At 41.0% G+C, this 22649-nt stretch overlaps 1 protein-coding gene across 1 annotated transcript in view; it reads right to left on the minus strand.

Annotated features, from left to right (window-relative positions):
* Positions 1-1557: 1557 nt before the first annotated feature.
* The window catches only part of TSG101 (tumor susceptibility 101), a 58354-nt gene continuing 37262 nt past the window's right edge, over positions 1558-22649 (minus strand). Inside the window, exons 8-10 of the mRNA XM_060018594.1 lie at positions 4852-5054; positions 3326-3565; positions 1558-2036 (exon numbers count right to left, since the gene is read on the minus strand). Coding sequence (XP_059874577.1) covers positions 1947-2036; positions 3326-3565; positions 4852-5054 — 533 coding nt within the window. The 3' untranslated portion in view covers positions 1558-1946. The remainder of the gene's footprint in view (positions 2037-3325; positions 3566-4851; positions 5055-22649) is intronic.

Raw genomic sequence — 22649 nt, forward strand, 5'->3', positions numbered from 1 at the left:
AAAGGAGAAAGGAATAATTTTTAAGTCTTTACTTTCAGGGCCACTATTGAACAAATGAATATACCTTAGTGTTCCGTGTATCCTGGGCGAGAATGTTATTACAGACCTCATAAAGGTAAAGCTGACCTCTGCAGAAGAGGCCTGTCTGAAAAGGGTGCAGAAACTCTCTGGGAAATTCAGAAGGAGCGCAAGTTTTAAAGTTGCTTAAAACTACCATTCTGAAGTTATCGAAAGAGAGAGAGTGGTTAGTTACAGGATTAAATACGTCATACTTTTGAATACACTCAAATTCGTAAAAGTCAGAAAAAAGAAGGAGGGAAGAGCGACTCCACTATTTAGCCCCTCAGCTCTTTTATTTAGCATCCAAATGTTGGATGATACTTATTTTTTGTAATTCCTAAGTCACTGCATCAAATAAGGTATTTTGGTACCTCTGATGTACCAGTACTTGCCTTGTATATTATTATGTAGTTGCCATTTGGTCCAAAAGAATGTATGATGTGTGTTTATTGTGTTTAGAAACCGTGATTCTTTTCATCAAGCGTATGCTAATTATTTCGTTCTGGCTGGCTAATACAACTAAGTTCATTTTGTATGCTATAAAAAAGCTGTAACTTCCTTTACCATGTAAAAATAAATGTATACACAAAAATAACTCATTTAAACGTTAGCTTCAGGGCTTCCCTGGTGGCGCAGTGGTTGAGAGTCCGCCTGCCGATGCAGGGGACACGGGTTCGTGCCCCGGTCCGGGAGGATCCCACATGCTGCAGAGCGGCTAGGCTTGTGGGCCATGGCTGCTGAGCCTGCGCGTCTGGAGCCTGTGCTTCGCAATGGGAGAGGCCACAACAGCTAGAGGCCCGCGTACTGCAAAAAAAAAAAAAAAAAATGTTAGTTTCAAACCTAACACTAGATTAAACCTTGCCAGTTTCTATTCTGATAATTTTTACAAGTAGATTTTCATTTTTTAAGAAAAGATCTAAACTATATAAACTCTTCAGTGATGAGTGAGACCAAATGTCTTTCTTCTCTTGGGAGAAGTATAGAGTAGCTGTCTGGCTGCCTGAATACCTTAAAACATCTTAAATTAGAATGTTCATTTCTTTATAACCTCATGAACCTTCTAGCGCTCTCATTTTGACAGAGAAAATTCTGTTCTGCTACATAAGCTTTTTAGGACATGTAGATCATTGGATGGGTGGCCACAATCTTGACTACAGAATCACTCACCAGAAAGACTGACTTTAGATGACAATAAATGCAGAGAGGCAGTGTACACTGTACCTTCCTCCTTAATTGTGGCCAGACCATCTTGCCTAGTTAACATAAATTCTCAGGTGTGTAGCTTGGTACTGGCCACTCTGCTCCTTTCTTGATGAAAACAGTTAGCTACGGTTCTGTCAGGTCTGGAAAGGAAACAAATCTAGGCAGGACTAGGCAGGAACTGGTAGGGAGGGTACCAGCCAGGACCTTTCACAAAAAAAGTCACTCAAATCCCTCAATTTCAAATATTTGAAAATTTAGATTTCTGTGTGGTATTATATCCCATATTGAATAGAATTCACTTTATATGCTAGAGGATAAATAATGCTAAATTTCAACTCACGATGGATGATATACTTTGCTAAATTAGAAGCCGAGCTTCTTATTTAGGTTTCATATATTTTTCCTAAAGATGTTCAGTAAAAGAGAAAAATTATGCAACAAATTTTATTTAGCATAGTCAGTCCCAACATTCAGCACAAAAAGAGTTTACAGAGGATAGAAAGTGCATTAATAAAAGCCAGTCTTTACCAAAAGAAAACAGAAAATATATTATTGATTCAAAATATTTTACACTTGAATGATAAACTGCAATAACTTATTCTGGGCACCTACTGATATAAGAGAAAGGAAGAGAAGAAAAGAATGCTTTAGAAGAGCTCAATCTCCAGCTGGTATCAGAGGAGTCAGTAGAGGTCACTGAGACCGGCAGTCTTTCTTGCTTTCTGCATTAGTGCCCTCAGCTGGAACTGTTTGCGGGACAGAAGACGTACATGCTGTGAAGGGGGAAAAGTTTCAACAGTTTAGACTGGCTCTGATCCAGGCCCAGGCATGAACTATCAGACAGTTTGTAACCTAGGTGGGAGCTAAGAACCTAAACTCATATCAACTTTCCTTTGGAGCCAATACTTTAGTACATGTGGCTTTTTAAACTCACTGGATTGATGCTGGCAGGTTGTGTTAAGGAAAGTAGTCTTCTGAGACCCTATACAAAGGCCTTCTTCACAGGGAAAGCACCACATTGCAGGATCTGGCTCAGGAGTTCAAGCTGCACTTGAGACAACCAAGATGGCAGGGAAACATGTACTGTGATCCTAACAAAAGTTACAAAAAACTTTTGTACAGACTGTGACTGTTTGTTCCCACTTGGCTAAAAAAGGGGAAGGGCAAGGATGAGTATAGCACAAGGCCAGCTTTTGTCCAGTGCCTAGCAAACAGTGTACCTCTCCTGCCTCTCCATGTGTATCTTTCCCTAGGCTATGCCACCCAAGCAGGGGACAGTGTACAGAAAGGAAGTCCTCTCTAGGGTCCCAGCTATTCATGTGCTTGCACCAGGTCCAAGAGTGGTTTGGCCACACGCTCATAGTAAGACAGGCAAGATCAGCAAGCAACCTGACCAGCCTCGCATGTGCACTGAAGCAGCAGCAGCAGCTGTACTGAATATCCAGAGGATGGCTGCTATTATTCCTAAAGCCATGCTCTTCATGACCCAACAGAGAGAAGTAGCCAAACTTGGCTTACAGATCTTCATGTCTGTACAATAGCATTAAGCCTGGAATATAACCTTTATTCAGAAGGGCTCTATTACCAGCAGGGCAAACCCAATACTTCCCAAGGCTGTTTGATTTGGGAAAACAGGTATAAAACTATGCAAGTCTAAAAAAATTAACAGAGGAAAAAAACAAAAACAATAAGGGTGGGGCAGTCAATGATCTCAGTTTAGATGATGTGACCTGAAAGAATCAATGGAAATCTGACTGTACCTCATGATCCACCTAGGCACAGTAGTAAGAGAGAAGGATTACATTCAGCTTGATGCTATCTCATGGGGTGGGGAACTGCAGCCACTAGCCCACTTTTCTTCCCCTACTCAGATGATCCTCAGCCCCCTCTGTAGGTGGGAAGACACTGCTCACAGCCATTTATCTCACTTGCTCTCTTTTGGAAATACAAAGAATTTTAACCCACCTCCTACAGAGAAACCCTCTTGATCTGTGGTTTTCAAGGTCAGTGTCTCTAAAACACATGTTCCGAAACCCTGGAAAGCAGAGCGAGGAAGACATACCTTCAGGAAGACGTCCAGGTCTATTACTCCCCGCCTCAAGGCTTCTCCCAGGTAAAAGATAGTGTCTTCAATAGCATTTTCCTCTGCATACAGATTTAGGATCTGTTTGTATAGTGGGGCTGTGGGAATGATAACTTCATCAATATCATTGTTTTCAGATTGATTTTCCATTTTCTCCAGAGCAGAACTGAGTTCTTCATCCTTCTTTCTCAAAAGTTCTATGTTTTTATCAACCTCAGCCTGAAAACAGAATAGTCCAAGCATGATGATTTTATACTAATTGTAATTATCTGCTTGTCAGACATCTACAATTCAACTTCACAGAAACAGACTTGCTAATAAAACAATGCTTAAACAACTCATGGATGAGATTCATGTATCACATTAGTCAAAGTTAGAGGAAAAGGTGTGCTCTAACATGCTGAGTGAAAACAGGAGATGCTGAGCTGAGCACTTTTGGTGGCAGTGATAAGCTTGTCACTTACCAGTGACAAATGATACTGCAAACTAAGCCATCAGACAAGACACTTTCCAGCAGGAGGTTCCTTACGTGAAAATCATAAAGGAGGTCCTTCTTTCAAAACAAGTGGCCATCTGCCTCAGAGGAATAACTTTCCCCAGTCTGTACAGATGATTCAACACATAGAACTCCAAACAGTTGAACTTTATTCACAAGATACAGCAGGTGGTAGTTGCAGGCTCTGAACTGTACTGGTGTCACTTTGCTGAACTTTTGCAAATAGCTGGCTATTGAGCAGCTCACTTTACACACTAGAACCATTTTATTAGAGTAATGTGTACATACAAATCACTTTCTCCAAAGCCCTCTAACACTTAATAACTCTTTACCCTTTCATCAAAAATGCACACCTGCTGGAACAAATTCTCCATCACAGGAATGAAAGTGAAGAGTGAAGCTGGCACTCAAATTATGCTAGTGCCTCTAATCACTAAACTAAAGAAGTCACAGGGCTGACTTGACTCATAAGGGCACAGCAGTCTGATAAAAATGTGAGAAAGCTTAAGAGCTAAAGGTTGCATACACTATGGGTTATTAAGTTAGAAGGGCTCACCTAGAAGGGGTCACCAAAGATACTTTAAATATAGTTCAAACCACATTTGGAAACAAAAAAGACCTGACCCTTAAGCTTGTACCCAGGGTCTGCAGATCTTTATCACGACTTAGAGCTCTCTCAAATTCTTATTTCCTAGTAACTGTCTGGTAACATCAAGCGCTCAAACAGTCCTCCTTTGGGTCAAAACATTATCCCCCGGGGTGAAGGTGCAAGCAAAACTCCTCTGAATACATCCACTCCCCAATCAAAGACTACATTCCAACCACAGGCTGCATTTTTTTTTTTTAACAAAGCTGTAGAGGAGCTATGTGAAAATGCTTAAAGGTGTGTATAATTTTCGGAACTCTTTAACTATACCCACAATGTTCAGGGTAACCACAGTATATACAGAACACTTTGCCATGGCTATGATTCAATCTAACTAGTACAACTATTCAATGAGTTACTTACTACTTCTTGATCTAAACGGGTAACCATCTCTTCCAGTTTCTGGTGACCTTTTTTCAGGTCTTCCTCTGTTCGTTTCAAGGCATTGAGCTCTGCCTGGGCACGATCCATTTCCTCCTTCATCCGCCATCTCAGTTTGTCACTGACTGCTGAGATGAGAGAGGCTCGGATAGTGTCCTCGCTGATTGTGCCATCCCTACTGGGACCTGCAGGAGAAAAAGGCAGAAACACTTGCTTATTTCCCAATCTCTTTCTATTCCTTTCACAAGAGCCATCACAAAACAGGACAAAATATGAGTCAACACTTTCAAAGTGCGAGGAAAGAAAAAGTTTATGTCACAACTTCATAAAACATAACATTTAAAATCTGAGTTGATTCAGAAATACTTTCCCTGCAAGAGATTACTATTAATCCATATTTACTCACTTTCTTGCCTTAACGGCCCAAACAATTAGCTATTTTCTCAATGAGGCAGAGGCTCTATCCCTACAGATTACAGTTATTCCTAAGTCTCCAACAAATGGGACAACAAATTTATACCAAGGTAAAACATTTGATTCAGGTCCAGTCTATTCTCAGGCTTTACTGCTAAGCTGAAGGAGGAAGGAACCCACTCTAGAGGCCAGTAAGACTGAAAATGGGCAGTGTTTCCTTAAACTAATATACAGGTTAACATGGCTTCCCTTCTGTAAGACTTTTACTCCTTTACCCTTTACGAAAAGAATAGGAGAGAGCAGATGTGCAAAGGAGAATGCCATCCAAAATTCAACAGCTGATAAAATTCTACTTATTCTCAGATTCTTTACTCTTCTCTCCCAAATGTACCTTCCTAGTCAGTGTCTTATATAAAACTTACTCCTCAGATATTTCCTTCAAAAGGTCCTCCCTTTTAACTAAGTATGGATACTCTTTATGACTGTCAGTGTTCTTTAGTTAGGGTCCTAAATCAGCAAATGATAAATGGTATTTTCAATTATGTTTGATGATGGAATACACGTGGGGAATTATACTTACCTTTATTGCTTACAGTGAATAAAGAATGATTACAGATTAACAGAAAGTATCGCTTTCACTTTGAGCTGAAAACTGTTATCACCTTGACGCTGAGTTCTGCTTACTAGGGGGGAAAAACCCTTCAAGTCAGTTTGTAAAAATGTACCCAGAGTCTCACCACTCATGTTCCCATCCATTATAGGCTCCTTCCTGGTACCATGCAAAGTTGACTGTTTCTTCAAGGAAACTGCACTGTCCAAACCACACCGCAACCAGCGCCACCTGTGCTCTTCAGCGTCCCATCTGATCACAACTCTCGCTATTCCATACACTGGTCTGGTCACTCTACTTTTTGTGGTTTTTGATTCGTAAAGTTGTTTTCTCCCAGAAGCTGGTCCATACCCAGGATACCCTGAGTGCTTTTCTGGGCTTTTGTAAATGACACTGGGAGACCTTGGAGTTCTCAGGTGTTACAGGTTTCAAAAAAAGAGTCTAAATCTAGAGTTGTGTTTTTTTCCCCTCTTTTTCTTGTTTCCACCACAGAAGAACTACGTTTTTTTTGACTTGGGTTCTACTAAAATGAGTAAAGACAGTGTCTCCCATGGCCAGGTTTTCCTGAGGAGTGTCATTCGTCCATCTGCCCTAAGGATACTGCTTGTACATGGTGAAAGGAAAAGCCCAATATCAGACTCTCCCGCTTAGAGTCTCCCTCTTTCCTGTTAGAAACCTCCTGCTGAGGAGCCCAAACAGTATCCATCCTCCAGTGTTTACAAGGAGGCAATTAATACTTCTGACTGATTGTTAAAATACAAATCCATATATTATATGCTTTTCAGAGTTCACTTCTGATTTTACAAAAATATGTCAGCGTATTATTTCGTATTTCTGAGAAGCAAAACTATTAACTTTCAGACAATGTGTGCTCTGGAATTCAGAGTTGTAAAGCCCGAGGGCAACCTGAGGTCTTGTTTTTCACATCCCTGGCCTCTCAACACCTGACTTTTCCAAAGTGTTCTCATCAATTTACCAGCTACTGCATCACCTCTGGGCTCATTCCACTCACATTTTCCTGTCATCTTCCTCTCTGACCACCTCTTTATTCACAACCTCCTGTATAGACACCGGGATGACTCTAGCAACCTCCCCAAATTCATCAATTCTTATCTCCACTCATTCCTTTTCGTACCTTTGACCTCCCTTTCTTCCACTCCTGGTCCCAGTATCTACCCTCAGTCCCAACTCCTTGCCCATCTCTCTTAGTCCTGTATACAGGCTGCCTGCCATGGCAGCCTCTCTCTCATTCTGTCAGATCACCAGGACTTCTAATTCCAAAGGCCTCACCTGCCATAACCTAACCCAAATCCTCAATCCTTTGGATTCTTTCAGAAAGCCTTAAGCCCTCCTTTTACCATTTTCCCACAAAGGCAAAAAAAATCCTCAGAACTTCTTCAAGGATTGAAAGGACCAGATGGGAGTCTTCCACTCTCTTCTCCCATTCTGCTTTGGAACAAGAATCCTAACCCTTTAATTATGTGCTTCACTCCTCACCATTCAAAAGTACTCGCCTCCCTTTCTCAGCAAGACAACTTGCTTTTCCTCTCAGTATGATTTAAAGACTTTGCTGTTTCAGGCAAAACAGCTGTTTTATTTTCTGATATAAATCGCACCAATGTTTCCTTAGGTCAGTCTCCCAAGGCAATAGAAATAAAAATGAAAATAAACAAATGGGACCTAATGAAACTTACAAGCTTTTGCACAGCAAAGGAAACCATAAGCAAACTGAAAAGACAACCTACAGAATGGGAGAAAATATTTGCAAAAGATGTGACCAACAAGGGCTTAAAATTTCTAAAATATACAAACAACTCATATAACTCAACAACAAAAAAACAAACAACCCAATCAAAAATTGGGCAGAAGACCTAAATAGACATGTCTCCAAAGAAGACATACAGGTGGCCAACAGGCACATGAAAAGATGCTCAACATCGCTAATTATTACAGAAATGCAAACCAAAACTACAATGAGGTATCACCTCACACCAGTAAGAATAACCATCATTAAAAAGCCTACAAATAACAAATGCTAGAGGGTGTGGAGGAAAGGGAACCCTCCCACACTGTTGGTGGGAATGTAAGTTGGTGCAGCCACTGTGGAAAACTATGGAGGTTCCTCAGAAAACTAAAAATAGAACTACCATATGATCCAGCAATCCTACTCCTGGGCATATATCCAGACAAAACTATAATTGAAAAACATAACATGCACCCCTATGTTCATAGCAGCACTATTTACAATAGCCAAGACATGGAAACAACCTAAATGTCCATCAACAGATGAATGGATAAAGAAGATGTGGTACAATATATACAATGGAATACTACTCAACCATTAAAAAAACACGAAATAATGCCATTTACAGCAAGATGGATGCAACTAGAGATTATTATACTAAGTGAACTAAGTCAGAGAAAGACAAATACCATATGATATCACTTATATGTGGAATCTAAAATATGACACAAATGAACCTATCTATGAAACAGAAACAGAGTCAGGGACATATAGAATAGACTGGTGGTTGCCAAGGGGGAGGGGAGTGGGAGAGGACAGGAGTGGGAGTTTGGAATCAGCAGATGCAAACTGGTATATATATAGAATGGATAAACAAGGTCCTACTGTATAGCACAGGGAATTATATTCAATATCCTGTAATAAACCGTAATGGAAAAGAATATGAAAAAGAATGTATATATAACTGAGTCACTTTCCTAATTAACATCATCAACTATACTTCAATTAAAAAAAAAAGACAAAAAAAATGACTTAGCTGTTTATTTGTAGAGAATTTATGCCAAACCAAAATCTCTAGTTTCTTATATCGCACTATTAAGTCCTAAGTGAGAGCAAAAAGGGGTAATTTCTACAAGTTTAGAATTTTGTGCCCAAAGGATCATTTACAAAATAATGACTAGTGGAGATGCTATCTCATTAAGTCCCCATTTTATGATAAAGATGCATTAACAACAGGAATTTAAAAACTTGTTTCTAAAAGAACTTTCTTATTATATCCTATATGAAATGGTTCCTGTGAGATACAACAAACCTTCTCCCAGAGATTGGGGAACCCAAATTATATGAATATGGTTAGGTATTCAAATGTCTGGTCAGTCATATGCAGCAGTTAGTGTCCCATTTATCTGTGTAGAAGTTATCTGAACTAATACAAGCTTAAGGGTCTTTTTATAACTAGTCTGTATTTTTCACACACAACCATATCAACAAACTTTGTTAAAATCACTACATTAAAATGAATCAAGGGACTTACCTGGTGGCGCAGCGGTTAAGATTCCAAGCTCCCAATGCAGGGGGCCCGGGTTCAATCCCTGGTCAGGGAACTAGATCCCACATGCATGCTGCAACTAAGTGTTCGCATGCCACAACTAAGGAGCCGGTGAGCCACAACTAAGGAGCCTACTGGCCACAAGTGAGAAGCACATGTGCCACAACTAAGACCCAGCAAACCAAATAAATAAATAAAATAAATATTATAAATAAAATGAATCAAGTTATAATGATGTTGAATTTTCAAAAACCAATTTTAAAAAACACACTTAAATCCTGGAATTTACATTGTTTCTCTTATAAAATACGTTAAGGCAAATGCTACAATACAGGGCCAAATAAGTCCTTCCAAATAAGTCTCCAGCTAAAGCCATTAACATTCAAAATGGGAATCAAGCTGAGGCAGCAATCACCTGGCTTTCTATAAAGGTCACAGTTCACCCGAGGAGGCTAGAAATGCCAAGGTTAGACTTAGTCTTCTCCTCTACCACACATAGACCTTTTTATACAGTATATTTGAACACTTTAAATCCATCTACTTTCTAAAAAGAAGAAAAAAACTAATTAAGATCTGCAATGTGAATGCCAAGAGAAAAACCCAGATTAAAGTTCAAAATTGAATGAACCATGACACTTTAAGAGATTGTTTATATAAATAAGTAAGAAAAACGTTTGGTAAAAGGTTCTTATTCTTGATTGCTCTTCAAACAAAAAAATCTTTTTTTTCCTCAAACGTCTTAAGAGAAATTTTAATATTCCTTATACCTGCTATAACAAGCCTTGGATTAACGAGTTTGTGGCAAACTGCCATACCTCAAGTCCCCACACATTGTTGACCTTTACTCATGCAGAGTCGGATTTCAGAAGTGCCCTTCTACAATTCCAGATTAGCAGCAATTGAAAAGCTAACATAGATTTTGAGAAACAATCCTGAACAAAAACTTCATTTAAATGTCAGATAGGATCCAATCACTAAACTTAATCCTTAGGAAATAAGACGATTTTTCTACTATTAGGAAACCAATACTCTACTCAGTGGATCTGATAATTCAATGAATAATTTAGGCCAGTATCTTCAAAGTACACTGGTATATACACTACCTGATTTTAAACCATCTTTAAACACTTAAAGATAATCAGTTTTATTTATCTCCTAACAGTACTTACTGATGATCATTACTTCCTACAACTCAAAAAGGAGCTCATTTATATTAGAGAAAGAATCCATGGTAACCTCAAAGAAAAATACAAAGTAACTATAAACAGTAACTTTTCTGATCTTACCTCTAACCAGCAAAGTGAATCACTTGCCCCCGCCCCCAGCATTTTTCCTTCCTGAAGTTACTTGCTCAAGACCCATATAATGATCTTTGGTCGGGCATTTGTGCTACAGAGCAAACTATGGAGCCTAAGCAATCTGAAACAAAAGACTATTGACCCATCTACTGAGAAACTGGGTCAAGCCCATGTGGATCACTGGATCAAGCCCGTATTATTTCCTTCTAGAATAAAAACAGAAAAACAGGTCAATCTCTGAAACAGGAGAAACATTTCAAACAACTATATGAGCAGAGTCATTCTGATTCGTGCTATTAAACACAAATCAGGCAAATTCATTAAGCTGCTTACAAAAGGCTTTTATTTATAGTCTATGAATATATAAGCTTCTAATACTACTGGCCAGGCTCTGGGTGGGCTATGGAACTTTCTTCCAAAGAAATCAGGGGACCTCAATTTATCTTTTAAACACTATTAGAGCAGTACTCTTTATTTAAACTCTAGAAAGTTTCTATTACCACAATCAATGAGAAAAAGAAAAACAGCAGGTTTACACTTCTTGAAAATAAACACACAGCACAAAGAAAGATTTAGATTAATTTACATAACAATTCAAGTTTAAAAAGTGGAAGTTAAGTATAGACCTTTTTTTTTTTTTGCGGTATGCGGGCCTCTCACTGTTGCGGCCTCTCCCGTCTCCCGCTTAGGCTCCAGACGTGCAGGCTCAGTGGCCATGGCTCACGGGCCCAGCCGCTCTGCGGCATGTGGGATCTTCCCCAACCGGGGCACGAACCCGTGTCCCCTGCATTGGCAGGCGGACTCTCAACCACTGCGCCACCAGGGAAGCCCTAGACCTTATTAAAATAGATGCCAAAGTAGTAACTACTTCAAAAAATAAATGGCACTACAAAATCATTCAACTATCATAATCATGAAAGATGCTACAAGCAGGCTTAAGCACAAAGGGCAATTAATCTGAAGGACAGATTCCATCCTTTAAAACAAAATGGGTCAGAATCAAAGTCATACCTTAAAATTATTTTGTGAACAAGAACAATTTAAGAATCTACCATGTTAAAGAACAAAACTGGAGGTATCATGCTCCCTGATTTCAAACTACACTACAAAGCTTTTCAGTAATCAAAACAGTATGGTACTGGCATAAAAACAGACACATAGATCAACTGGACAGAACAGAGAGTCCAGAAATAAACCCACACTTATATGGTCAATTAATCTATGATAAAGGAGGGAAGAATACAGAACGGGGAAAAGACAGCCTCTTCAATAAATGGTTTTGGGAAAACTGGACTTTCTCACACTATATACAAAAATAAACTCAGAATGGGTTAAAATTAAATGTAAGACCTGAAACCGTTAAGACTCCTAGAAGAAAACATAAGCAGTACTAGGGATGTAATGTACAACATGATTAATACAATTAACACTGCTATATTTTATTTATTTTTGTTTATTTATTTATTTATGGCTGCCTTGGGTTTTCACTGCTGCGCACGGGCTTAGTTGCAGTGAGCAGGGGCTACTCTTCGTTGCAGTGCGTGGGCTTCTCATTGCAGTGGCTTCTCTTGTTGCGGAGCAAGGCCTCTAGGAGCACAGGCTTCAGTAGTTGTGGCACGCAGCTTCAGTAGTTGTGCTTCGCGGGCTCTAGAGCTCAGGCTCTAGAGCGCAGGCTCAGTAGTTGTGGTGCACGATTTAGCTGTTCCGCAGCATGTGGGATCTTCCTGGACCAGGGTCGAACCCATGTCCCCTGCACTGGCAGGTGGATTCTTAACCACTGCACCACCAGGGAAGTCCTGCTATATGTTATATAGGAAAGTTGTTAAGAGTAAATCCTAAAGAGTTCTCATCACAAAGGAAAAAAATATATTTTCTTGTATCTGTAGGAGATGACAGATGTTCACTAAACTTACTGTGGTAATCATTTCATGATGTATGTAAGTCAAATCATTATGCTGTACACCTTAAACTTATAAAGTGCTGTAAGTCAATTATATCTCAATACAACTGTAAGAAAAAAAAGTTAAAAAAAAAAAAAGAAAACATGGGGAGTACTCTGACATTGGTCTTAATATTTTTTTGGATATGTCTCTTCAGGCAAGGGAAACAAAAGCAAAAAAAAAACCCAAAAAACAAGCAAACAAAAAAACCAAATGGGAGACTACATCAAACTAAAAAAGCTTTTGACCAGCAAAGGAAACTATCAACAAAAAGAAAACGCAGCCTACTGAATGGGAGAAGATGGCTGCAAAAAATATCCGATAAGGGGTTAATATCCAAAATATACAAAGAACTCATACAAGTCAACATCAAAAAACAAACGGCCTGATTAAAAAATGGGCAGAGAACCTGAAGAGTTTTCCAAAGAAGGCATACAGATGGCCAACAGGCACATGAAAAGATGCTCAACATCACTAATCATCAGGGAAATGCAATCAAGACCACAATGAGGTATCACCTCACACCTGTCAGAATGGCTATTATCAAAAAGAAGACAAATAATAAGTGCTGGTGAGGATGTGGAGAAAAGGAAACCCGTGCTAGTAGTAATGCAAATTGGTGCAGCCACTATGGAAAACAGTATGGAGGGGTTCCTCAAAAAATTAAAAATAAAACTACCATATGACCCAGCAATTCCACTTCTGGGTATTTTTCTGAAGAAAACAAACACAGTCATTCAAAAAGATGTATGCACCCCTGTGTATTGCAGCATTATTACAATAGCCAAGATATGGAAGGAAGCAACCTAAGTGTCCATCCATAGATGAATGATTACCCCTCCTCAGCGTATGTGACCACATCCTCTGTCCCCACACTGGTCCGAGCCACCATCTCAGACCCAGATTCTTGCAGTGGCCTCCTCGGGGTGGGGAGCTCTGCTGCCACCCTTCCCTCCCGGGGTCTGGCACAGAGGCATCTGTTATAATAGCAATCAGATCAGATCACTCCTCTGCTCAAAGCCTGCCCGTGGCTCCGCAGCTCACGTAGAGGAAAAGCCACAGGCCTCCTCCCCTTGACCCACAAGGGCTTACTTGAGCCAGCCCTGTTTCCCCTCCGACCCCATCTCTCTGTGCACGCCTCGCTCACACCACTAGTCTCTTTGCAGTTCCTTGAACCATAAACATACTCCCACCTCAAAGTATAAGGCACAGAAGCCTTTTTCCAGTCTTGGAGATCTCCAGGTCACCATCCAAGCGAGCAGAGCGCGGATGGGGCTGAAACAGCAAACCAGTGTGTTTGGGGCTCAAGGAGTGACAGGAGGCCAGTGGTGTGAGCAAGGTGGATATAGAGGAGGTGAGATCAGAATGCAGTCCTCACCCTCCAGGTCTTCCTGTGCCCCTCTTTCGTCTGAATGTTCCTAGGTAGCATTTATCTCCATCTGGTGCATTGTATACTATGCTGCAAGTTTGTTTTCTGTCTTCCCCCATTGAAATGTAAACTCCATGAAGGCAGGAAGTTACTTTGTGTTGTTCTTACTCCTGGCATGTAGCAAGCACTTAGTAAATATATGTTGAATGACTAAATGAATAAACAAATAACTGAAGAAAAAAACAGATGAATGGATAAAGAAAGTGTGGTATGGGCTTCCCTGGTGGCACAGTGGTTAAGAATCTGCCTGCCAATGCAGGGTACACGGGTTTGAGCCCTGGCCCAGGAAGATCCCACATGTGGCGGAACAACTAAGCCCGTGCACCACAACTACTGAGCCTGCACTCTAAAGCCTATGAGCCACAACTACTGAGCCCATGTGCCACAACTACTGAAGCCCACGTGCCTAGAGCCCATGCTCCGCAACAAGAGAAGCCACTGCAATGAGAAGCCTGCGCACTGCAATGAAGAGTAGCCCCTGCTCGCCACAGCTAGAGAAAGCCCGTGCACAGACCCAATGCAGCCAAAAATTAATTAATTAAAAAAAGAAAATATGGTATGTATTTGTGTGTATACGTGTGTGTGATGTACTGATGGTACATCCTCCAATGAACTTCATAAAAGAGCCAATTTGTCCACTGACTTTCTTCACACGTATATTCATAACATGTAGAGGTTTCGTTGAGTGGGACCACACTTTTCTGGGTACCATACTGGACCACACTCTAGTAACATTCTTGAACATTTACTTGATAAATCTTTTTTTTTTTAAGATTTATTATTTATTTATTTATTTTTGGCTGTGCCGGGTGTTAGTTGTGGCATGCGGGATCTTTCCTGCAGCGCATGGGCTTCTCTCTAGTTGTGGCATGCAGTTTTTCTCTTCTTTAGTTGTGGTGCACAGGCTCTAGGGCACGTGAGCTCTGTAGTTGTGGTGCGCAGGTTCCAGAGAGTGTGGACTCTGTAGTTTGCAGCACGTGGGCTCTAGTTGAGGCGCACAAGCTCAGTAGTTGCGGCATGCAGGCTTAGTTGCCCCGCAGCATGTGGGATCTTAGTTCCCTGACCAGGGATTGATCCCGCATCCCCTGCATTGCAAGGCAGATTCTTTATCACTGAACCGCCAGGGAAGTCCCGATAAATCTTAAATCTTTCTTCATTTGGATTAAAATATCAAACAACTTCATCACTCCCAGATCACTGCCACCTGGGTGCACCACCAGCACATCAGGGTCTGACAGAGAGTGCTATGCATGAATCAAGGTGGAGTGACTGGTCCCTCATGCCACTCTTCCCTATCCAATAGAGTTTGGAATTCTTCATGGGAATGCCCAGCTGGGGACCAAAGCTTTTCTTGAATGCCCGTTTTTCAGCCCTGAAAACACACAGATGACCAATATCCACACCTGCTTCTGCTGTATTCTGGCATGTGCTATTAAGAGAACAAACAAGTATTAATGTTGCCTCCTAAATTTATTCCTTGTAACTTGGTGCCGGTCAAGTAGTTTTAAACCTTTAAAATCAGAGTTCAAGTTCTCTTATAGTTTTGGCAATGCCAACTTGGTAAAAGTTATATGCCAGTCCTAACAAAAATGTTTTACTCTTAAGAAGCATAATTGAATCTGAAGAAACAGAAACTTAAAGTTTTAAGTTTTTTAGATATCAAGAAAAGTTTACCTTCCTTCTGATGCTTTTGTTGATATATAATGCCTGCAATGGGCAGAAAATCTAAGGAAAACTGTCCAAATTCCACAGCTTTTCCCACTGATCTTCCAGTAGAAAATGTTTTTGCTAGTAACTTGCAAAGATGATATACAAAAAATACACCTGGGACTTCCCTGGTGGCACAGTGGTTAAGAATCCGCCTGCCAATGCAGGGGACAGGGGTTCCATCCCTGGTCCGGGAAGATCCCACATGCCACAGAACAACTAAGCCCGTGCACCACAACTACTGACCCTGCGCTCTAGAGCCTGAGTGCCACAACTACTTGAGCCCACATACCGCAACTACTGGAGCCCACGCGCTCTAGGGCCTGCGTGCCGCAACTACTGAGCCCGCGTGCTGCAACTACTGAAGCCTGTGCGCTCAGAGTCCATGCTCCGCAACAAGAGAAGCCACCACAATGAGAAGCCCGAGCACTGCAACGAAGAGTAACCTCCGCTCGCTGCAACTAGATAAAGCCCATGTGAAGCAACAAAGACCCAACACAGCCAAAAAACAAAACAAAAAGAACACCTGGTCTTACAGTAACTTCAACGAAGAATTTAAGTCATAGATCACAACTTTTCCCTCATTAAATAATACAACTGAATTAAAATATCACTGCAATTGCCCAGACCTGATGGAAAAGCACCACCAACAGGTTTTTCACTAGTCAACAGCTGCCTTCACTGCTTAGTCAATGCCCTCAGTGAGCACCAATCTCATGAAGGTGGTTTTAAAAGTCAGGTTAGGCAGGAAGCTGTCTGCCAGGTGACAAAAAAGCTATAAAAAGAGATGACAAAACAAATTCTCTGATTTTCTTATAAAGGTGGTTGTTCAAAATCTACATGTAATGGAGTCAGAAAGAGCTGTTTTAAAGTCCCAAGATCTGCATCAATCCTCAGTCTTCTGCAATGTTTCAGAAGAGACTGCTATTAAGAATGTAATCTCTATTACTTCTATTTTTTTCCCCCCAACCTCACTGCATAGCATGTGAAATCTTGGGATCTTAGTGCCCCGACCAGAGATTGAACCCTCGCCCCCTGCAGTGGAAGTGCGGAGTCTTAACCACTGGACCGCCAGGGAAGTTGCCTCTATTACTTCACTTTAAGTGGTTCTTTTACTTCAATATTGTTGGAGATGGTTAAAAACCAACGCTTGCACAGGCATCCACATCAATAATAAGACATGAGTTAATTAATGATGCCATGAAACTGGTGTTTGTTTTACATCATAAAATCAAAATCTTTAAAGTGAAACTATCAAGTTCCACAAAGGATAAATAACCACTTTCATTCTTCCTCATGGCCTTAGTAGCACAGAGAATAATAGCACAAATCCTGATGGCCACTGACAGAAAATGTTGACTATCTGTGAACTCTAATATTCACATGATACTTTTATGTTTCTGCTTTCCTTTACGACGATTTTGAAGTTAAACAGTTTTGCACAATGTACTACTAAAATATGATGAAAAAAATCACGTAGGTAAGCAACAAAGGGTAGAAAAACAATAAACATTAAAAGGATATCCTAGATTATCATAAAATGATAATTTGTTTTTAGCCTTTCTAAGAAAGTACTCTTAAAAGTACTTTAAAGAGCTTCCCTGGTGGCGCAGTGGTTGAGAGTCCGCCTGCCGATGCGGGGGACGCGGGTTCGTGCCCCGGTCCGGGAGGATCCCACATACCGTGTAGCGGCTGGGCCCGTGAGCCATGGCCGCTGGGCCTGTGCGTCCGGACCCTGTGCTCCGCAACGGGAGAGGCCACAACAGTGAGAGGCCCGCGTACCAAAAAAAAAAAAAAAAAAAAGTACAATATTAATTGCTTTGATTCTTGTTCTAAAAACAAACATTAGATTTGATTTAAAATGTACCCTTTTCCGAGAGGCAGCCGGGAAGATGGCGGAAGAGTAGGACGCGGAGATCACCTTCCTCCCCACAGATACACCAGAAATACATCTATACGTGGAACAACAACTACAGAACACCTACTGAACGCTGTTAGAAGACCTCAGACCTCCCAAAAGGCAAGAAACCCCCCAAGTACCTGGGTAGGGCAAAAGAAAAGAGAATAAACAGAGACAAAAGGATAGGGACAGGACCTGCACCAGTGGGAGGGAGCTGTGAAGGAGGAAAAGTTTCCACACACTAGGAAGCCCCTTCGCGGGCGGAGCCTGCGGGTGGTGGAAGGTGAAAGCTTCGGAGCCGCGGAGGAGAGTGCAGACTCAGGGGTGCAGGGGACAAAGCACAGACATTCCCGCACGCACAGAGGATCGGTGCCGGCCAGCACTCACCAGCCCGAGAGGCTTGTCTGCTTCCCCACCGGGGCGGGCGGGGCTGGGAGCTGAGGCTCGGGCTTCGGTCAGAGCGCAGGGAGAGGACTGGGGTTGGCCGCGTGAACACAGCCTGCAGGGGGTTAGTGCGCCATGGCTGGCCAGGACGGAGTCCAGGGAAAAGTCTGGACCTGCCGAAAAGGCAAGAGACGTTTTCTTCCTTCTTTGTCTCCTGGTGCGCGAGGAGAAGGGATTAAGAGCGCTGCTTAAAGGAGCTCCAGAGACTGGCGCGAGCCGCGGCTAAAAGCACGGACCCCAGAGACAGGCATGAGACGCTAAGGCTGCTGCTGCCGCCACCAGGAAGCCTGTGTGCGAGCACAGGTCACTATCCACACCCCCTTCCGGGGAGCCTGTGCAGCCCGCCACTGCCAAGGGTCCCGCGAATCAGGGGCAACTCCCCTGGGAGAACGCACGGGGCGCCTCAGGCTGCAGCAATGTCACGCTGGCCTCTGCTGCCGCAGGCTCGCCCCGCACTCCGTGCCCCTCCTTCCCCCCAGCCTGAGTGAGCCAGAGCCCCCAAGTCAGCTGCTCTTTAACCCCATCCTGTGTGAGCGAAGAACAGATGCCCTCCGGCGACCTACACACAGAGGCGGGGCCAAATGCGAAGCTGAGCCCCTGGGAGCTGTAAGAACAAAGAATAGAAAGGGAAATCACTCCCAGCAGCCTCAGAAGCAGCGGATTAAAGCTCTACAATCAATTTGATGTACCAGCATCTGTGAAATACATGAATAGACAACGAATCATCCCAAATTAAGGAGGTGGACTTTGGGAGCAACATTTATGATTTTTTCCCCTTTTCCTCTTTCTGTGAGTGTGTATGTATATGCTTCTCTGTGAGATTTTGTCTGTATAGCTTTGCTTCCACCATTTGTCCGACGGTTCTATCCGTCCGTTTTTTTTAAAATTTTTTCTTAATAATTACTTTTTATTTTAATAACTTTATTTTATTTTACTTTATCATCGTTCTTTCCTTCCTTCCCACCTTTAGACAACGAGTCATCACAAATTGAAGAGATGGACTTTGAGAGCAAGATTTATGATTTTTTCCCCCTTTTCCTCTTTTTGTGACTGTGTATGTGTATGCTTCTGTGTGAGATTTTGTCTGTATACCTTTGCTTCAACCATTTGTCCTAGGGCTCTATCCATCCCTTTTTATTTTTTCTCTTAATAATTTTTTATTTTAATAACTTTATTATATTTTATCTTACTTTATTTTACTTTATCTTCTTTCTTTTTTTCTCCCTCCTTTCTTTCTTTCTTTCTTTCTCTCTCTTTCTTTCTTTCTTGTTTTCTTTCTTTCTTTCTACTTCTACTGATTCTTTCTTTCTACGTTGTTTCCCTTTTATTCTGAGCCATGTGGATGAAGGTCTCTTGGTGCTGCAGCCAGGAGTCAGTGCTGTGCCTCTGAGGTGGGAGAGCCAACTTCAGGACACTGGCCCACAAGAGACCTCCCAGCTCCACGTAATATCAAATGGCGAAAATCTCCCAGAGATCTCCATCTCAACACCAACACCCAGCTTCACTCAACAGCTAGCAAACTACAGTGCTGGACACCTTATGCCAAACAACTAGCAAGACAGGAACACAACCCCACCCATTAGCAGAGAGGCTGCCTAAAATCATAATAAGTCCACAGACACCCCAAAATACACCACCAGACATGGACCGGCCCATCAGAAAGACAAGATCCAGCCTCATCCACCAGAACACAGGCACTAGTCCCCTCCACCAGGAAGCGTACACAACCCACTGAAACAACTTTAGCCACTGGGGACAGACACCAAAAACAACAGGAACTACGAACGTGCAGCCTGCAAAAAGGAGACCCCAAACACAGTAAGATAAGCAAAATGGGAAGACAGAAAAACACACAGCAGATGAAAGAGCAAGATAAAAACCCACCAGACCTAACAAATGAAGAGGAAATAGGCAGTCTACCTGAAAAAGAATTCAGAATAATGATAGTAAAGATGATCCAAAATCTTGGAAATAGAATAGAGAAAATGCAAGAAACATTTAACAAGGACCTAGAAGAACTAAAGATGAAACAAGCAACGATGAAAAGCACAATAAATGAAATTAAAAATACTCTAGAAGGAATCAATAGCAGAATAACTGAGGCAGTAGAACGGATAAGTGACCTGGAAGATAAAATAGGGGAAATAACTACTGCAGAGCAGAATAAAGAAAAAAGAATGAAAAGAACTGAGGACAGTCTCAGAGACCTCTGGGACAACATTAAACACACCAACATTCGAATTATAGGGGTTCCAGAAGAAGAAGAGAAAAAGAAAGGGACTGAGAAAATATTTGAAGAGATTATAGTTGAAAACTTCCCTAATATGGGAAAGGAAATAGTTAATCAAGTCCAGGAAGCACAGAGAGTCCCATACAGGATAAATCCAAGGAGAAACACGCCAAGACACATATTAATCAAACTGTCAAAAATTAAATACAAAGAAAACATATTAAAAGCAGCAAGGGAAAAACAACAAATAACACACAAGGGAATCCCCATAAGGTTAACAGCTGATCTATCAGCAGAAACTCTGCAAGCCAGAAGGGACTGGCAGGACATATTTAAAGTGATGGAGGAGAAAAACCTACAACCAAGATTAGTCTACCCAGCAAGGATCTCATTCAGATTTGACAGAGAAATTAAAACCTTTACAGACAAGCAAAAGCTGAGAGAGTGCAGCGCCACCAAACCAGCTTTACAACAAATGCTAAAGAATCTTCTCTAGGAAGAAACACAAGAGAAGGAAAAGACCTACAATAACAATCCCAAAATAATTAAGAAAATGGGAATAGGAACATACATATCGATAATTACCTTAAAGGTAAATGGATTAAATGCTCCCACCAAAAGACACATACTGGCTGAATGGATACAAAAACAAGACCCATATATATGCTGTCTACAAGAGACCCACTTCAGACCTAGAGACACATACAGACTGAAAGTGAGGGGATGGAAAAAGATATTCCATGCAAATGGAAACCCAAAGAAAGCTGGAGTAGCAATTCTCATATCAGACAAAACAGACTTTAAAATAAAGACTATTACAAGTGATAAAGAAGGACACTTTTAATGATCAAGGGATTGATCCAAGAAGAAGATATAACAAATTGTAAATATTTATGCACCCAACATAGGAGCACCTCAATACATAAGGCAAATACTAACAGCCATAAAAGGGGAAATCGACAGTAACACATTCATAGTACGGGACTTTAACAGCCCACTTTCACCAATGGACAGATCATCCAAAATGAAAATAAATAAGGAAACACAAGCTTTAAATGATACATTAAACAAGATGGACTTAATTGATATTTATAGGACATTCCATCCAAAAACAACAGAATACACATTTTTCTCCAGTGCTCATGGAACATTCTCCAGGATAGATCATATCTTGGGTCACAAATCAAGCCTTGGTAAATTTAAGAAAACTGAAATTGTATCAAGTATCTTTTCTGACCACAACGCTATGAGACTAGATAACAATTACAGGAAAAGATCTATAAAAAATACAAACACATGGAGGCTAAACAATACACTACTTAATAACGAAGTGATCACTGAAGAAATCAAAGAGGAAATTAAAAAATACCTAGAAACAAATGACAATGGAGACACGACGACCCAAAATCTATGGGATGCAGCAAAAGCAGTTCTAAGAGGGAAGTTTATAGCAATACAATCCTACCTTAAGAAACAGGAAACATCTCAAATAAACAACATAACCTTGCACCTAAAGCAATTAGAGGAAGAAGAACAAAAAACCCCCAAAGTTAGCAGAAGGAAAGAAATCATAAAGATCAGATCAGAAAGAAAGGAAAAAGAAATGAAGGAAACGACAGCTAAGATCAATAAAACTAAAAGCTGGTTCTTTGAGAAGATAAACAAAATTGATAAACCATTAGCCAGACTCATCAAGAAAAAAAGGGAGAAGACTCAAATCAATAGAATTAGAAATGAAAAAGAAGTAACAACTGACACTGCAGAAATACAAAAGATCATGAGAGACCACTACAAGCAACTCTATGCCAATAAAATGGACAACCTGGAAGAAATGGACAAATTCTTAGAAATGCACAACCTGCCAAGACTGAATCACGAAGAAATAGAAAATAAGAACAGACCAATCACAAGCACTGAAATTGAAACTGTGATTAAAAATCTTCCAAAAAACAAAAGCCCAGGACCAGATGGCTTCACAGGCAAATCTATCAAACATTTAGAGAAGAGCTAACACCTATCCTTCTGAAACTCTTCCAAAATATAGCAGAGGGAGGAACACTCCCAAACTCATTCTACGAGGCCACCATAACCCTGATACCAAAACCAGACAAGGATGTCACAAAGAAAGAAAACTACAGGCCAATATCACTGATGAACATAGATGCAAAAATCTTCAGCAAAATAGTAGCAAACAGAATCCAACAGCACATTAAAAGGATCATACACCATGACCAAGTGGAGTTTATTCCAGGAATGCAAGGATTCTTCAATATATGCAAATCAATCAACGTGATACACCATATTAACAAATTGAAGGAGAAAAACCATACGATCATCTCAATAGATACAGAGAAAGCTTTCGACAAAATTCAACACCCATTTATGATAAATACCCTGCAGAAAGTAGGCACGGAGGGAACTTTCCTCAACATAACAAAGGCCATATATGACAAACCCACAGCCAACATCGTCCTCAATGGTGAAAAACTGAAAGCATTTCCACTAAGATCAGGAA

Source organism: Delphinus delphis, chromosome 8 (genome assembly GCF_949987515.2).
Source record: "Delphinus delphis chromosome 8, mDelDel1.2, whole genome shotgun sequence".
NCBI lineage: Eukaryota > Metazoa > Chordata > Mammalia > Artiodactyla > Delphinidae > Delphinus > Delphinus delphis.